The 17,804-nt window shown below is 42.8% G+C and overlaps 1 protein-coding gene across 3 annotated transcripts in view; it reads left to right on the forward strand.

Annotated features, from left to right (window-relative positions):
* CNTN6 (contactin 6) overlaps positions 1 to 17,582 on the forward strand; it is a 131,012-nt gene extending 113,430 nt beyond the window's left edge. For all 3 annotated transcript variants that reach the window (XM_027700870.1, XM_027700871.1, XM_027700872.1), the window contains 11 exons: positions 2,076 to 2,251; positions 2,597 to 2,714; positions 3,527 to 3,685; positions 3,779 to 3,928; positions 7,633 to 7,703; positions 9,853 to 10,087; positions 10,591 to 10,706; positions 11,785 to 11,971; positions 15,141 to 15,253; positions 15,846 to 16,014; positions 16,674 to 17,582. In XM_027700870.1, coding sequence (XP_027556671.1) covers positions 2,076 to 2,251; positions 2,597 to 2,714; positions 3,527 to 3,685; positions 3,779 to 3,928; positions 7,633 to 7,703; positions 9,853 to 10,087; positions 10,591 to 10,706; positions 11,785 to 11,971; positions 15,141 to 15,253; positions 15,846 to 16,014; positions 16,674 to 16,774 — 1,595 coding nt within the window. In that variant the 3' untranslated portion in view covers positions 16,775 to 17,582. The remainder of the gene's footprint in view (positions 1 to 2,075; positions 2,252 to 2,596; positions 2,715 to 3,526; positions 3,686 to 3,778; positions 3,929 to 7,632; positions 7,704 to 9,852; positions 10,088 to 10,590; positions 10,707 to 11,784; positions 11,972 to 15,140; positions 15,254 to 15,845; positions 16,015 to 16,673) is intronic.
* The last annotated feature ends 222 nt before the right edge of the window (positions 17,583 to 17,804 follow it).

Genomic DNA, 17,804 nt, shown 5'->3' on the forward strand with positions numbered 1-17,804 from the left:
AGGATGAACAAGAGCTACAAGAAGATGATAATACCATAAATCAAATTAATGTTTCCCCTCTAAGTGTCATTTATGCAGTTCTATTCCAGCTGTGGGAATAAGAAGTACAGGAGGACAAGCAAGAAGAGAAAACTTTGTGGAGGTTTCTCTGGAGTTCCCAGATACCTTTTAAAATTATGTATTCAAAGTTCCCTGCACTCCTCAGTGGAATTACTTCATTGGAGATTTATGGAGCTGAGGTTTTTGCCAGCATGTGCTGAAATCAGTGGAGTTGTGCCAACAGAGAGAGAACGTGGCCCTGGAATCATCTGGAATTTATGGCATGTGACACACTGCTCCCAGGGAGAGGAAGAGATCTCTCCAAACTAATGATGGAGTATCTTTAAGACAGTCCTCTGAGGCCACAGCATTTCTGCAGACCTTGTCCTCAGCTCCTGGTGGAGATGCCACAGTGAGGACAAGGCTGGAAGAGCAATCAGAGTGTGCAGAGAAATCTGTGTATTCCAAGGGGAATTCCTGTGTATTCACGAGGGGAACCTCAGACACTCTCTGGATGACACCAAAAACCCCAAACTAATTTGTCCATTAGAACACAAATCAGACAGGTTCTTTCTTAGTTTTCCTTGGAAAATATTTCTTGATCTCTGCTATATCATTATATATCACCAAACTAGTAAGATCCTGTTCCGTTTCATAAAGTTAGAAGAAAATGCAACATTCTCCCTTGTTTCTGCTTGCCCCTTGCCATCCAGTCCCTCACCCAGTGCAGATCTTTCAGCAGGGAAAGGTCAGATGGGTGTGGGGGGCAAGAAACTGGGGGAATCCCTTGTTTCTACTTGCCCACTGCCACCCAATCCCTCACCCAGTGACCAGAGCAACCCAAATCCTGGGAAGAAACCCTGCAAGTTTCCACCTCCACTCACACACTAATCTGTGTCTTCAAAGGTGGGGACAATGTGACTGAAAAGGGGTTTGAAGGTCAGGGGCTGGATACCCTTGATGCACTGACCCCTTGGAACCACAGCCTTGGGAAAACCAAACTCCTGAGGCCCTGGCACAGGGTAGTGCCCAGAGGAGCTGTGGCTGCCCCATCCCTGGAATGTCCAAGGCCGGGTTGGAGCAACCTGGGCTAGTGGAAGGTGTCCCTGAGGTGGAACTGGATGAGCTTTAAGGTCCTTTCTAACCCAAATCAGTCTGGGACTTGACGATTTCTGACGCAGAGTTAAGCTGTGATGACACTGAACTAATACAGCTCGTGCACATTTCCTTCTCCTCCTCTCACATTATTTTCAGAACAAATTAATATTGTTGAAAGGATTCTGCTCTCATTTCATGCAGGTGTCTAAATTCTCCCTATTTTATAACACTTTCACACACAAAAGCTTTATCCAAGGGAATTGCTTACAACAAAGTGGTTGTTATCTCTAATCTGCCTGCCAGTCATATCAACACAAGTGAAGCCATATAAACCCATTTCTTTCCCCTTCAGCGAGTTAATACTTCCCTTAATAAGAGCTGCAAGCTTGTTTCTCAGTGTAATGGGTTAAAAATGATCCAAAAAATAGTTTTCCTGCCTGGGAAAGTATCTTTGAAGCTGTAACCTAAACAGTGCTGTGTAGTAAAGCAGCACTAACATTAATATAGATTAAGGATGGCCATGTATAAAGGAGGTGAAGATGAACAGCAATTTTGCTTTTGCTGCAGTTTCTGCTCAGGAGAGATTGTCAAGTTTGAAGATGTTTTTAAGAGTCTTAATGAAGTCTGTACTTTTTGAGCTGAAATCATAACTATTGATTATGGGCTTTGCAAAGTAAAATATGACTAATTTAGGATGTTGCCCTGGACATCTGTTCACTCTTAGAGGCACACAGGGTTCCTTGGGTTGGTACTGCCAAAGCAATGGGCTACCCACAGGCAAGAGTGTTCTGACATCATCATTTTATTAGAGATAATTTCCTTTATTATCAAACATTTGGGCCAATTTGAAATCATTTCAGCAATGGGACAAAACTCCTTCAAGGTCTACTATTTTTATAAGCATTTTAATCGAAACGATCTGGTTTTTGTCTCTTCAGAAAGGACTGTGATCACTATTCCACCCTCTGACACGGATGCAACAGTTGGAGAAAGCATCGTCCTGCCCTGCCAGGTGTCCCACGACCCCTCCCTTGCCGTGGTGTTCACGTGGTCATTCAATGGCCAGAGAATTGAGCTGAGCAGAGGAATAAATCACTTTGAAAGGATTGGAAGGGTAAGTTTCCCAAACTCCTCAACAAAACCCTTTGCCACAGTCTCTAGACCACACAAATGTTCACCATAATTCTCCCATCCCTGTTTACGTGCCTGGCAAATCGCTGTTTCCTTACAAGGGGCTGCAACCATTTATTTCTCTTCCCTAAATTTCAGAAAAGCACTTGAGTTATTTGTGGAGCCATAATAAAAATGTCCACATGAAAGAAACTGATGAGAGCTATGAATATTTTAATTTAAAAGCTGAATTTTTTATTAATATTGAGCAATTTATAAAAATGCCCAGAACTAAAAGCACGTTGTGAGGGATTAGTTTACCTTTTTTTTTTTTTTTTTGTATCTCCAGGAATCTGCTGGGGATTTGATGATAAGAAATATTCAGCTCCATCATTCTGGGAAATATGTGTGCATGGTGCAAACAACTCTAGACAGTCAATCTGCAGCAGCAGATATCATTGTGAGAGGTATGTCTGTTAAATGGGGACACATATATCTTCTGGAGGAATCCCAAATTCCTACCATCGGCTCTTGTTTAAATAATCCCAATATCAATTCAACGTTTCAATAGTTAAATGCTTTGTATCTTGTATTCTTGGCCCCAAAATTGATTCAGATTGTGGCCAACACGGTCCTGGTGTTCACCCAACCCTGGTCTGCCATGGGCTCTTTGGAAGGCAATGTTTTCTGGCCACACAGGTCCATGTGGTCCCCTAATTTCACTTCCTCCAGGCATCTCTGGGTCCCTGTGCAGGTTGGGAAAGTCAAGAGGCCTCATTCCTTTCCCCTGTTTGAAGATAATATGAAAAATATTTTCTATGGGCAACCAACTCAGCTTTTAGTGCCAGCAGGGAGGGAAATGCTGGGATGGGCTAGACCTTTTAAACCCTCAGAGACATCAGAAATCTGTGTAATGCCCCATCCTGCATTCTTCCTAAACCTCAGTTTGAATTCAGCAGGAATTCTGAGGATGCTGGATGGTTCAACAACAGACACATTGAGTAACTTTCTTTGTCAGCCAAAAAAAATCCCTCTTTCCTTTGTTTGTAATTTTCATGTTAGCAACATAAAGACATTAATTTTCCTGACTCACACACCCTCATTCCCTATAAAAATGTAACACAGGCAAGGAGCCACCACTTAGAGGTTGTGCTGCTCTTATGCCACTGCAGCTTCATGAATAATTCCACTGGCTTGGGAAAGTAAGACCTGCCCAACCCATTCCAGCAACGAATCTTCTCTTCCCAATACCTTCCTCTCAAAATGCTGATCATATCAGGCCCCCCAGGTCCACCAGAAGATGTTAAAGTTGAACATGTTTCTAGCACTACTGCTGTGTTATCCTGGAAGCCTGGAGTAGAGAATAACAGTCCAGTCCAGATCTACAGTGTCCAGACCAGGACTCCGTTCTCGGTGGGATGGCAGGCGGTTTCCACAGGTGAGAAACGTGGGAGTGGCCTGGAATTTTTTCTCCCATACCATTAATTTCTACCTTAAAAATCCCCTGTCATTGTCACATTTGGTTTTTTAGCTCCTGAAGTCATTAATGGCAGGACTCACAAGGCCACGGTGGTTGATTTGAGCCCTTGGGTTGAGTACGAGTTCCGTGTGGTCGCCAGCAACAGCGTGGGGATTGGGGAGCCAAGCAGACCATCAGCTCTGCTGAAAACCAAAGCAGCAGGTAAGTCTCTGCTCTCTGGCAGTTTTTTCCACCCAGGCACGTTGTCAGGTCCCAGGTGTGGGAATTTCTCTGCAGCAGAGCTGCTCACTCCTACAGGGTTATTTCCCATGGGTGGGGAACCTTCCCCTGAGCGCGTTACTGGACAGGGCTCTGAGCAACCTGGGCTAGTGGAAGGTTGCAGGGGTGGAACTAGAGGTCTTTAAGGTCCCTTCCAACCCAAACCATTCTGTGCTATAGGCTGGAGCTGGCCCATGCTTCCTCCCTTTGCCATGTCCCAAAATATTTCTAATCCCTAACCTGAACACAACCTTTCGCTCAGGCAACTGAGGAACAACATTTGTGTTCTTCCAATTAAAACCAAGCTTATCCCTTGCTCAGGGGCCTGCATGTGAAATGATAACATCAGCTGTCTGACATACCCCAGCACAAGAAATCAAACACCTCTGTTTGATATCTGAGCATCAGGAGGAGCAGGATATTGGCTTTAACTGGAGGAAATGACTCACAGCATCCAAATCCCACTGACTCCAGGGTGGGATCCTTACTATCTGTCTAACTTCTACCCATTTATCTTCTGGGACTTGGCAACTCATGGGAAGCAGACTCATTCTTGGGTGACTGACAGGGTCAGTCCTTTGACCTGCTCAGTTTAGTACAATTTATCTGAAGCCCAAGCCTTTGGTCTGTTTAATGTTTCTCCAGCCCCCTGCTTATCAACTCTCTCCCACCTCTAAAATCACTATTTGTAGGATTGAAAGCGGTAAAATGGAAGCAGCTTTTACAATCCACTTTCTCTTCTCTGTTTTTCTCATTTGCCAAGCTCTGAAGTTTGGCAAACTGCATTTCAGGACAGGACTCAAAATGGACTATTGTACTTTATACAGGAAAAAATACAATTTCCTTAGAAAGGGGGATCTATTTGTTTCTCAAAGTAGAGTCATAGAATGGTTTTGGTTGGAAGAGACCTTAAAAACTATCTTTTTCCAACCCCTTGTCATGGGCAGGGCCACCTTCCAGAGGGGTCAGATTTCTTAAATTTCCCAGCAGATTATCACAGATATATATTCTCCATCACATGAAGCCAAAATCAGTCTTTCTTGCTGTTACCAAGGGCTTTGTAAAATGTGATATTCAAAACCAGCCATAAAGTCAGTGAAAGCTTTCAACTTTTAAAGCTTTTTTTTAATGTATTTATTTTTTTATTAGAGGGATTCACAGGGCTAGGGCTACAAAGAGAAAGAAACAATAAAATTAGTATTATTTATCATGGCAATAACACAAGGAACATTATTTCCTTACAGTGTAGCACTGTCTGAAGTTTAACAAAAGGAAGAAAAAGCCTCTCTTCAAGTTTTAGTTGCTTAATCCCCTCACTGCTGTAAATAACTCTGTCTCAACCATTGCTGTGCAATCATCTTAATTTTTTAATCAGAACAGGAGACCGAAAGCAGTAGGACAGTGGGGACAGCAAACAGCTGGCCAGGAAAGGGTGAATTTGAGCTTCACTGTTGTAATAACAATTTTGCCAGCTGAAATCGGAGCATTAGTAGATTTGTGGATGCAAATGAGCCACTGTTCATTTCATTAAAATGGAGCTGCGAATTAATTGAGCCTCTGTTGGTGCATTCAGCTGTGAATTTTCATCTGTTTCTCAACTCTGACCCAGTTGAGGCTCCACTGAGCAGTGGTACAAAATTTCCCCCATGCAAATGCAGTAAGTACTGAACACATTTAACACATGAGCTAATTGAGCATCAGTTGGATCACGAAACAGGGAAACACAAGGCTCGAAAGTCTGTTTTGCCTTTTTAATGCAGCTCTTGTCAGTCTGAGATTATTTGCCTCCGATGTGCACAAAGACATTGATTGTGAGTGACAAAACCCTCCAAGAGAGCCCAGACTGTTTGCACTTGCACTGGCTTCTGTGGCTGCACAGCAAAACTATCCTGAAATTCCTGCATTTCTGGAGAGGGGGAAATCAGATAAAGTTTTATATGTGGAATCTGGAATATGTGGAAACTGGAATCTAGAAGTGAGAGTGGGTTGACATCAGTTTCTGTGAACTTCAAGTGCTGTTGGTTTTGTTGTCACCCCCAGAACTGGGCTGACACTGAGTGGATGGAAGGGAAAGACAAGCAGATAAGGCCAAGCTTGCCAAAAGCTCTGAAAAAGCTTCAGAGGCACAAATATCCCACCTATTTCTGCCCCATCTTCAGCCTTGACTCGACACATCAGGTTTTCAGATGGTGACAGCTGAATAAAGGGATTGAGAGAACAATCTTGGAATTTCTAAAGGCAGCACCAAGGGTTTGGAGATGGCACCAGTCCAAATGTCTCATGGAGGGTTCTTGTCTCTGCCAGCTCCAGGGTTGTCCTCTTTTTTTATACTTCTTTAGCAGGTGAAAATAAACATGATATCACAGAATCACAAAATCATATCATGGTTTGGGTTGGAAGGGACCTTAAAGATCATCCAGTTCCAACCCCCTGCCGTGGGCAGGGACACCTCTCACCAGCCCAGGTTGCTCAGAGCTCCATCCACCCTGGGCTTGAACTCTCCCAGGGAAGAGCAAGAGGCAGGAAATGCTGAGAGTCTGTTTGCCCCTCCACCAAGAGCCTTTGGAGTGATGAGAAGCCCCTTCAGCCTCCAACACCAACACGGAGCCTGATCTCAGGCCTGTACCTCTGGTGCCAAACACCTGGGGCAGTGCTGGGGAGATCAAGCTCTAAACAACCAACTTTGTGTCACTTACAGTCTCGGGAGAAGGAAAAAGCAAAGTGTGAGCTTTGAATTTCCTAAGAAAAGCATCCAGCCAATTAAAAAAAATTAATATATTGCTCCAACAACGTGTTTACCGAACAAATGCATAATTAGTAAATCAGTAGTGTTGCAGCTACAGTCTGAATGGAACATCATTTTGCCAATTAGTTGATGAGGCATAATAATGTCAGATACTTGATGCTCCAAGCTTCTTTAATTAATTTTTTGAACCAGGGTACTCATGTATCAAATACATCTGTGGCTTCAGCCTTAGAAACTTGAAAATGTGTAAACATCATTTCAGTTCATTTAAAACAGGCTGTTATGCAGTAGAATCCCTGTTCTACCTGTTGGAAGGTGGAATAGCTGCATGTGAGCTGGGAAAGGATCTGATCATCCAGCTGGAAAGACCTCCAGGGTCATCCAGTCCAACCTTTGAGTGATCACCACCTTGCCCAGAGCACAGCACTGAGGTGTGGCCTCGGCACAGAGGGACAATCCCTGCCCTGCTCCTGCTCCATTCCTGATCCAGGCCAGGTGCCATTGGCCTTCTTGCCCATCTGGGCTCATGTTTAGCTGCTGGTGAACCATGACCAGCACCAGAACCATGACCATGCTCCATGACCAGCACCCCCACCAGATCCTTTTCCAGCTTCCCACCCTCTCTTCCCTGAGCCTGGAGTGCTGGGATGCAAGTGCTGTACCTTGTGGAACCTCAGACCACTGGCCTCATCCCATGGATCCAACCTGTCCAGATCCCTCTGCAGAGCCTTCCTACCCTCCAGCAGAGCAACACTCCCACCCAGCTTAGTGTCACCTGTGAATCACTGAGGGTGCACTCGACCCCTTTGTCCAGATCATCCATAAAGATATTAAACAGGACTGGCCCCAATCCTGAGCCTTGGGGAACCAGTCACAAGCACCAACATCTTTTCTCCTCCAGTTCCTGTGGTGGCACCAACAAACATCAGTGGAGGAGGAGGGAGCCGCTCCGAGCTGGTCATCACATGGGAGGTAATTAGCTCAATTAACCTAAGCTGGCTAATGGGGGAGAATCCGTGGGTGAAATCACAGCCCTGCTGAAATCCAAAGGCTTTTTTTGGTCACTGGCTGTGGCTGAGCTTGGATTTCCCCCTGCATGTGGAGAGAAAGCAGCCTGTAAGATATACAGCAAGTTTGCTGCGTTACAGCCAACAATTTATAAAAATAAACAGTTTAAGAGGCATGTTGTAAAGATGTTTAGAAGTCTGTATAACCCTCTTATCTCCATTGTACAGGAGGTGCTTAACACACTAATCTGCTTGGCCATTTTCTGCATTTACATTTTTCCTACTTTTGTTTACATGTTTCCCATTCTGGAACACTGTGCTGACAAGACATATCCTATTATGTGTTAAAGGAGATGAGCCCTTTAATTCTCCAGCACTCCAGTGAGAGGAAAGAATACACATTTTTAGAACCTTTAATACCATACAAGTTGCAAAGGGTGAGCACAGGTCATTTCAGAGAGTGGAAAGAGTGGAAAGTGAGTGGTGTGGGAAGGAACCCTCCTTCTCCAGCCACCCAGCAGCTCCCACAGGAGTGGGGATGAAGGCAGGCAGCCTCTGTGAGCTGATGGGGCAGGTGCTTGGTCAAACAGAAAAAAATCAGATCAAAAGAAAAAATAATCCCCACTAGATAAATGTCACTGCCAATGTTTTTCCCTCCCCACACGCTGCAAACAGTGAAACTTCACTTTTCCTGGGTTCAAGTTCTCCTCCATCTGCATCTTTCACTCTTTTTTTTTTTTTTTTCCATTTTCTCCTCTACTGATTTACTCTTTGGGAGCAAAAGAACAAGAAAATCAAAAACAGCCTGAGAGATCTCAATCAAATTATCCTGTTGGACTCCATAGTGTGTCACGAAAAATAGTCAGAAGAAATACTAATTATGCCCAGCTAACAACGCTGAACACGACTCTCAGCTTTCTGTGATGCACTCACTAAGCATCTTGATTAAATCTGAGGTCACAGAAGCCTCAGAAACAAATTAAATGCTCTAGAAAGTAGCTTGAACTCTTATAAATCCCCAGGGCACCATCATCCCCCACACTTAACTCTCTCAGGGCTGGAAAAAAAAAGAAAGGAGCATATTGGGGAAATTAATGTTTGTAAAACACTTAAGGAAAGACACGTGTGTTATGTGTGAGTTGTTGTTAGAATTAGAAGGAAATTATGGAGAAATGAATTAAATAATTGCTCTGAAAACTTCTGAGGTATTCCCTGATGTTTTTTCTCCCATGTTCTTACCCCATTCCTGCTCCCAGGAGTTTCTCTGAAGGAGAAGGGGTTGGAGACAAAAACCAGACTCTGCCCCTCTGTCTTCCTCTCTTTTTGCACCATTTTCCATGCCTGCTTTTCCATGCCCCTCACTCTGATGGAAACATCTGAAGTAAATGAAGTTTTACTGAGAAACTCTGCTGGCTTTGTTTCATAAATGTTCTCTTGCTTTGAGAAGCCAATGTGGAAGTATTTTTATCCCATGCAAACAATGAAGCTCATGCTGGACACGGTGTTGATGTAATTGCCTGTTCAGCATGAGATATTCCTACATATCTTGACATGAGGTTTTATTAATAGAAACATTAATTTTGCCATGTTGACTTGCAGTAACATTTCTGTTCTAAAAACTTAAGTAAGAACGTGGCCCTGCACTTGAGACTTTCTGTTTGCTAAAAAAAAAGACATAAGTACTGTACTCATATGCAGCAATTATACAGCTGACACATATTTCTGTGTGTACATTTGCTCCTTTCCCAATTCTTTTTTGCCTCTAAAATCATTTATTTAAAATTAGCATTCCTATACTCCTTTGGGGGGGAAAAAAACCCCCAGCTACAACTTGTACTGAGGAAAATGCTTTTAATTTTGCAAACTTCATGCCTGAAAGAGAATCACTTTAATGGAGCTGATCAGATCTTTTGTTTCTGGATTGATTGCCTCGATAGATTTATAATTTTGATTTTTGTTTCAATATTACATTGACCGATGGAGCAAACATTATTATCTTCTCTGAGGCACAGTCAACTAAATCAATACCGGGAAAATACAGTCAGAGAATGAAGATTCAATTAAAAGAGTGTATAATTGCAAACATCTATTGACTGCCCACCTTGTCACTGCAGCCGGTTTCGGAGGAACTCCAGAACGGGGAAGGTTTCGGCTACATCATCATGTTCCGGCCTCTGGGCTCTGCCACCTGGACAAAAGCAGCCGTGGCCTTGGTGGAATCCAGCAAATATGTTTATAGGAACGAGAGCATCACACCTCTGTCTCCTTTTGAAGTGAAAGTCGGTGTCTACAACAACGAGGGAGAAGGGACCCTGAGCTCCGTATCCATCATCTACTCAGGAGAAGATGGTAATGTGTTACTCCAGTTAGTAATGGTTGTGTAGCACCAGTGGGTCCCAGACATGATCAGATATGATTTAAGAAGCCTGTTTAAACCTGCTCATTGAATATTGACAGTAGACATGAAACAGAAGATGGGAAATGGAAGTAAAAAAAGCCATGGGCAGGTTTTCAGGATCATTGTCAGCAGAGGGCATGTTTCAATGGTTTGTCCCCAAGGTGCTCCTGCTGAGTGTGCTGGGAAAATCAGGAGACCTTCAAAGGTGTAGCTCTCAGAGGGTCTAGTTTTTCAGACCACTCAGTGCAGCTGATCTCCTCTGAAATCTGTCCCGGCAGGCGGGTAAAGACCGATTTTAAAACCAGCTTTTGCTGATGTTCTACAATAAGCAGAGATTACACCAGGCTTCCTGAGCCTCTGCCTGCTGCTCCCCAACACCTCTTCCTGTTGTATTGACTCTCCCTCCCTTTCACACCGCCCATGTCCCACCAGCTGTGTTCTCCCCGTGTCCCAGAGCCCCAGATTGCTCCCGTGGCGGTGTCGGCGCTGAGCGTGTCGGCGGCGGAGGTGGAGGTGTCCTGGCAGCCCCTGGCGTGGAACCGGCACACGGGCAGGGTGCTGGGTTACGAGGTGAGTCTGGGCTGGGGCTGAGCCCTCACATGTGTCCCTGTCCTTCCCACCTGTGCTGGTTTAAAGGTAAACTGGCAGTGGAAATGAACCCAACTCGAAGGAGAGATTATAAGTCAGAATAACAATTTAATAAAATAATACAATAAGTACGATTATACAGAAAAACAGTTGGTTTTAAGCCACAAACCCCAAATGTATAACCCAGCACCCTGGGGCATGAACAGAGTGGTGTTTGTTGGGCCCCCTGAGTCCAAAGCAAAAGGAGAGGGAAAAAACTTGTTGGTGAGAGTGGTGGTTGCAGTCTGGTTGAGAGTGGTGATCTGCAGTCTTCCTCTGGATCCCACGAGTGGTTAAAAAAGTCCCAAGACTCCAAGATTATCTCTCCTCCAGTTCAGGCAGGAATGCCCAGTCCCTCCCTCAGGGTGGGGAGTTCCACAGTGGGTGTGAGGACAGGAGCACCCTCCTATCCCACAGGCCTCTGAACACCCAGTTTACAGCCTGAGGGGTCAGAGCTGCTCTGGGCAGAGGGTGTAAATGGTCTGTTGAGAACAGTTTCTGGGAAATGGCATGGAAGGCTCTAGAATACACAGTTTTGGGTTACACCCATCCAGTGATGAACTGGTCTCAGCTGTTCTAACTAGGACACCACCTCAGCATTCTGGTCCTTCATCCCTTGCTTCCAAGCCAATGGACAGTGGAGCTCTTCCCCTGACTCTTGGTAGCAATGTCTCACCTGAGATAATCAGGAGCATTTCCAGCCCGGGGCTGCAGCTCTGGCCCAGAAATTTGTCACATGAATGAAAACTTCAAGATTAATTGAAGTTTAGTATCCCATTGTGAGGGATACTATAGAAGGACTTCCTCTTGATTCCCAAATCAGAGCTCCTCTCCCACAGCCACAATGCTGTCTGAGAATCAAGGGGTGCTCAGGTATCCATCACATCCCATATCCTGCTAGTTTTGGGTACAAAAAGTCCTGTATTCCTTGAAATCTTCCTTGTCAGCACGTCTGCTTCCCAGCCACACCTCTAGTTGCTGGGAAACAATGACTTGCCTGTTCTTTATCCTCCTTTTCCAGGTTTTATATTGGACAGACGAACCCAAGGAAAGCACAGCCGGGAAAGTCAGAGTCAGTGGGAATGTAACAGCCAAAAACATCACGGGATTGAGAGCTAACACATTGTACTTTACAACAGTCAGAGCTTACAACACTGCAGGGACAGGGCCCTCCAGCCCCCCAGTGAATGTCACCACCAAAAAATCACGTGAGTACTTTAATTGGTGCAATGAGTGTCCCAAACTCCCGGGTGTGGCAGTGACATTTCAGCTCATCCTCATCAAATGTTTCAATATCAAAGAAAACCGGATCCCAAAATTCATCCTAAAATTAAACAACAAAATGTGTGGCTAAGAAATGAGTTTCCTCTTGTGCTTCCATCAGGAAGGATTTCTGTTTCCGTTGGAACAGAGGAGACTTGCTTTCGGGGGATTTCGAAGACATGCAGAGTCAATAAAGGAAGGATGTTCCACAGGTCAAACAATAAATTTGGATGGGAGAATATGTTGGTTTGGGTTTTTTAAAGAAAACTGTTGAATGCTCCGAATCCAGAGGTTTTTTGAGACCTCTAAACTGCACTACAGAGGGCAGCCTAAAGGATAAATTTATACAAATGCCATTTAGTCATTATTTTTTTAAAATTTTCTCCAATTGTAGAAACAAAACCACATGGTGAGGTTTTTTCCTCAGACTATATTTTCCCAGCAAACAATTGATCAGCCCATTTGCATGGAAGGGAAATATTACTCCCAGCTTTCACCAGTTTTCCTTTTGTCTATGTGCTGTTCCAGGCTATTACTCCAAGTGCAGGACAAGAAACAACTTGTAAAATGAATTAATTGACTTTTAATTACCAACAAAACATATTTAATGTAAATAAAATAAATCCAAATAAAGCCAGAGAAGATATTTCTTAAGGACTCAAAGAGAATCTTATCCTTGGAAGTGTCCAAGGCCAGGTTGGACAGGGCTTGGAGCAACCTGGGATAGTGGGAGGTGTCCCTGCCCATGGCAGGGGGTGGAATGAAATGATCTTTAAGGTCCCTTCCAACCCCAAAAATTCTATCATTTTATGAATCTTCTCACAGTCCATTTCTGTGAGAAATAAACTGATCTCTGGAATTTTTTTTTCTATTCCTCTGTGCATAAGAAAGACAAGTTAAAGACAAGGCAGTGGAATGACAAGACATAGAAGGAATAAATTTGCTTTTGTTTTACATCAACTTTATCTGCTGTCAAATTCAGGCTCGTGCTAATGGTTCATTTAAAAATTAAAGTCAAAATAACCTTTTTAATATTTAAATATATAGATTAAATTTTTAAGCTCTGTCTCTGCGAGATGCAAGCACTTTCAATATGAGATAATATGTCAGGAGAATACAATGTGCATCTACAGCAGGAGATGGAGCTCCAAAGTAATAGCTCTGTCTTCCTGCTCAGCCTCAAGGATTCCAGCATTCCCTGCAGTCCATTATTGCAGAGACTAAACAAAGCTAAAAATGATCCTTCTTGCCAGATAGGTGCAATTCTGATTGAAACATACTTATCTGAGATCAATTTGAGGTCTAAGTTGACATCCTGGTTTAAGTTAAAACTACTTAGGCAAGTGGAATTGATGTCCTTCCATGGACACACAGCTCCATTAGGAGCTGTTCTCTCCTGCTTCTTTACTTGTGGAGTTCAGAAATTCCTTTGCTTTTCCTTTTTCTTTACAAATATGTACATATATTCCCATCATATATCTATATTATATGGATATTAGAGATGCTTTGCCCTGGATAAAGCTCAGCTCAGTGCAGCAATAAAGCCAAGTGTAACCTAAACCATGAGAGGAACTTCATTAACTTAATAAACTTAAGCAGATACTTGACACTTCTATTATTCCTTGATGATGTTGATTACAAGAAATTAATTGAGGAAATGATCTGCTAATCTTAGACCTGTTTGCTGTGGTTCTGTTTGAGGATATTACTGTGGATTTGGGGAAGTGCTGTGTTACCACTTATTCTGTTTCCTGGCTTAAAAAAACCCAGGTAATTTTGTTTTGAAAATCCTCCTGTGGTGGTTTTTCAGCCCAAAGACCACAAATTAAGATGTCTTTAAATTTCTGTGCTAAAGATCTTTGACCAAGGCAGTATTCCCCCATTTTGGAGCGATTTCAAGACTTTTCAGAGCACAGTGAAGCATCTGACATTCTTTACCTCTTGTGATTATTTTGCTCTCCAATTCCTTATACAAAACATTTGCTGAAAGCAACGAAGAGGTTTGAAGCAAGATTTAAATAAATTCATTATTTTATCTATGTGAATGTATATAAATACCTTCAAAATGAAAAGGAATCTTTGTCCCACACTGGCAGTGTGGCTGATGGAAGGACATCCACGGATACTCACCTGGGAGCTCCACCAACATCTCCTTTCCCTTCCAGTGGGGTGGATTAAACTTCTCCACCCTCACAAGGCAGAGAGTTTTGAACCAGCAGGCTCCACCAATTTATTTTATGTCCATGGGAAATGAAATAAATTATGGAATGTTCCCAAACAAACAGTGTTTTCTAAGTTGCATCCATTAATCACCAACAATAGGGAGAAGAGAAGGATCCCAGAAGTTGAGCATTTTAGAGTCAGGGCTGGGATGCTCAGAATGTGTTTCTCCAAATCTCTCCCCCTATTTTTAATTCTGTTCAACTCTTTATTTCCTGTAACCCCATCCCCCCCCCAGTGCCACCCTCCTCCCTGGCAGGTCCAGGAGGACACACCCCGGAGCAGGAGATGATGTTGTTCCAAACCTGAGCTGCAGCTCGAAGGCAGTTTCCACCTCCCATGTTCATCTGGGATTTCAGGCACTTGTAGGCAAATTTTCAAAGCCCGGGCACTTAGGCACAGAAAGCCTTTGAAAAGCTCCTCTCAGCCCATTGTGCTAAGAATTTATAAAATCCTACAATGTTTCCTGCTGGATCAGGTGGAGGCTTTAATGTGCAGCTCTTTGTAACCTCATGGCTGATGAAATCTTGTTTGCTCTTAGTTGGAGCTTTTACTGAGACCCACAAAGCAAAACACCCTCTTGTATATTAAAATACAGACAGGAACAACATTTTACTTCAACCAAATCCATCAAATATAACTTGAACTGTCAGACACTTTCAGGCTGTTCCTAATTTTGAAAATGAACCCTCACAGCAACTGGTTCTGTGCTATGAATAGATCTTTATTCTGAGTAACACAAGAGCAATGATGGACTGGAAAGTGGGTTTTTCACTCTTTTAGGTTTGAATCCCCCATGCATTTGCTACTGACATGTCAGCAGCTCGTTCGACTACACCATCAAATTAATATTCACTTGTATCTTGTGATTATCAACATCTTTTTCTTTTAAAGCACCGAGTCAACCCCCAGCAAACATTGCCTGGAAGCTGACAAATTCCAAAATCTGCTTGAACTGGGAACACGTGAAGACAATGGAGAACGAGTCAGAGGTGTTGGGCTACAAAGTAAGTCATGTCTTTACCTCATTAATCAGACAAGTTATGAGTTCTGGATAAAAAAGGTGTAGCAGAGTGAAGTCTTGTTTAAAGGTGTGTCCAACTTCCATATTTACAGAACAGCACAAGTGTGTTGGGTAAGGATTTCCCAATCCTAATTTTAATAAGGTCCCTCTGAGCAGACACAGGCTCTGCTGGGAGAAATTGGGGATGTCTCATCCCTGGGAGTGTCCAAGGCCAGGTTGGACGGGGCTTGGAGCAACCTGGGCTAGTGGAAGGTGTCCCTGCCCATGGCAGGGGGTGGGACTGGATTATCCTTAAGCTCCCTTCTAATCCAAACCATTCCATGATTCTATGGGATTCTATGAAATTTGGGGTAAATGCCTGTTGTGGTATCCACCAAAAAATCCTGCAGAATATATTTCCATGTTCTAAATTGCTTTTAATGCTCTTCAGGATGCTGAAAGTGCTCTGAAAACTTCGGGACACGACAGAAGAATCTCTCAAGCAAAAAAAAAAAACAAAAAACCAATGCCAAAACCAACATTAAAACTTAAAACTAAATTAAATAACTCTTGTTTTCTACTCCATTCCTCCTTAGATTTTGTACAGACAAAACAGACACAGCAAAGCACATATCCTGGAGACAAACAACACTTCAGCTGAACTTCTGGTCCCGTTTGAAGAAGATTATCTCATCGAAATCAGAACAGTCAGTGATGGTGGGGATGGCAGCAGCAGCGAGGAAATCAGGATTCCAAAAATATCAAGTAAGTGAGACATTTTTTTTCCCCTCTGAATGCTGTTGCATAAGAAGAAATCTGTGCCTCGAAGTACAACAGATTAACAACCCTCCCGTGGCCAGAGGTGTCCTCCCTTCTGGTGAGTCTCTGATACTCTGAGATTCAGTGGAGGAGAAATTATTTTGCACAACACCTTGTTTTTTGTGTGGTTCTCCATCTCTACTTGCCCACAGTGCTCAGGGAAGGACACAGAAATAAGATTTCTTGCCAAATGAGAAGTCAAAGCTGCAGCTTTCACACAGCTCTGGAGCTCTGCTGGGATCAAAAAGCCCAGCTCTGCTCCATGGCTGGGGTGGGGTGGTCCAAGATCCAGCCTTTGCTCTCAGAAATACCTTATTCTTCATGAAAAATGGAGCATTTTTATATTACATATATATATATATATTTATTTATTTATACTAGTTAGTTTTGCAACAAGACCCTCCTAAAAGCAAATATTCATTATTGAAGATAATTCAAACCCCCACTCCATGGAAGTGCTGCTACAACTTCATATATAAATAAATATAATATTTGTGGCCGATGTTTCATTTTGAAAATAGGACAATTATTATGGTTATGGCAGAGTGCATAATAAAAACTAAATTTTGACCCAAATTTACCTCTGTCTGCTTCTGTTTCTACAGGTTTAAGCTCTGGAGCAACAAAAGCATCCCAAAGGCTAAACCATATATTGGCATCTGGGATCCTGCTGTTGAGTTCTGTTCTTGTAACCCCTTTTCCTTGATGATTAAAGCAAAGCTCAGCCACGGACTTTTAACAATAAAACCTGTAGATTTTGTCTTAATGCTTCACCATGACCAACATTCCTGGTAAAGAACCAGCTGGGGCTGGGGGAGGGAGGTACAAGTGGTCTGTCGTGAAGGAAATATTATCAATATGACATGAATTTTTAAAAATAAGCTTTGAAATTACAGGATAAATGTACATTCATTAGTTAAGTGGAGCAGTGCCAAATGTAATTTGGGATTACAAGGAGGGTGGTCTCAAATTTTTTACAAGTAGTTCTTATTGAAACCCCATTTAATGGTGTGTCAAACATGAAAGGCTGGGCTAAGCTGCTGGAACTGAGGGAAGAAGAGAGTTGCAGTTTCTTGTGATGTGGATATTATTTATCTCCTGTTCTTCAATGTAACCTGTTAAAAAAACCTCCAATTTTCAATTAAATAAAAGCTATTTGTTTACTTTTTACACTCGTCTGCATTAGAGAGGGTGTTGTAAAATGTATTATTTGGACTATTTTCTACAGAAAAGGGAAACTTGAATAAAAAGAATCAAATGTACCAACCCAAAGCCCATTGAATTCCAGAGAAAGTCTTTCTGTGGCATCAGCAAACCTTGAACCAGACCTGAATGAAACCTCCTTTTATAACACTCTAATATTTTTTAAAAGAATCTCTTTAATGGGGATGGTGATGTCCAAGCACATGAATGAGTAAAAGAAGAGAGGTTCATCTGTACATGATAATTATTCAAACAGCATAATAAATATATTTCTTATCCATGGGTGTGGGAGGCCAAATTGACAGGGAGAGAGTCTAAAATGTGAATTCCTAGAGGAAGCTGCCAAAACTTTGGTACCTCTTTAAGGTCCCTTCCAACCCAAACCATTTTAGGATTCTATAATCACTCACAGAGACCCCACAGGTTGGACTTCCAGGGAAAATGCCATAAAATAAAATAAAAAATGACAAAAACGTTGCAAAACCACAGGAAGCAAATATCACTTCATAGAACCATGGAATCATGGAATTACA

This window comes from Neopelma chrysocephalum, unplaced genomic scaffold, assembly GCF_003984885.1.
Source record: "Neopelma chrysocephalum unplaced genomic scaffold, ASM398488v2 Primary Assembly neopelma1_147, whole genome shotgun sequence".
Lineage (NCBI taxonomy): Eukaryota > Metazoa > Chordata > Aves > Passeriformes > Pipridae > Neopelma > Neopelma chrysocephalum.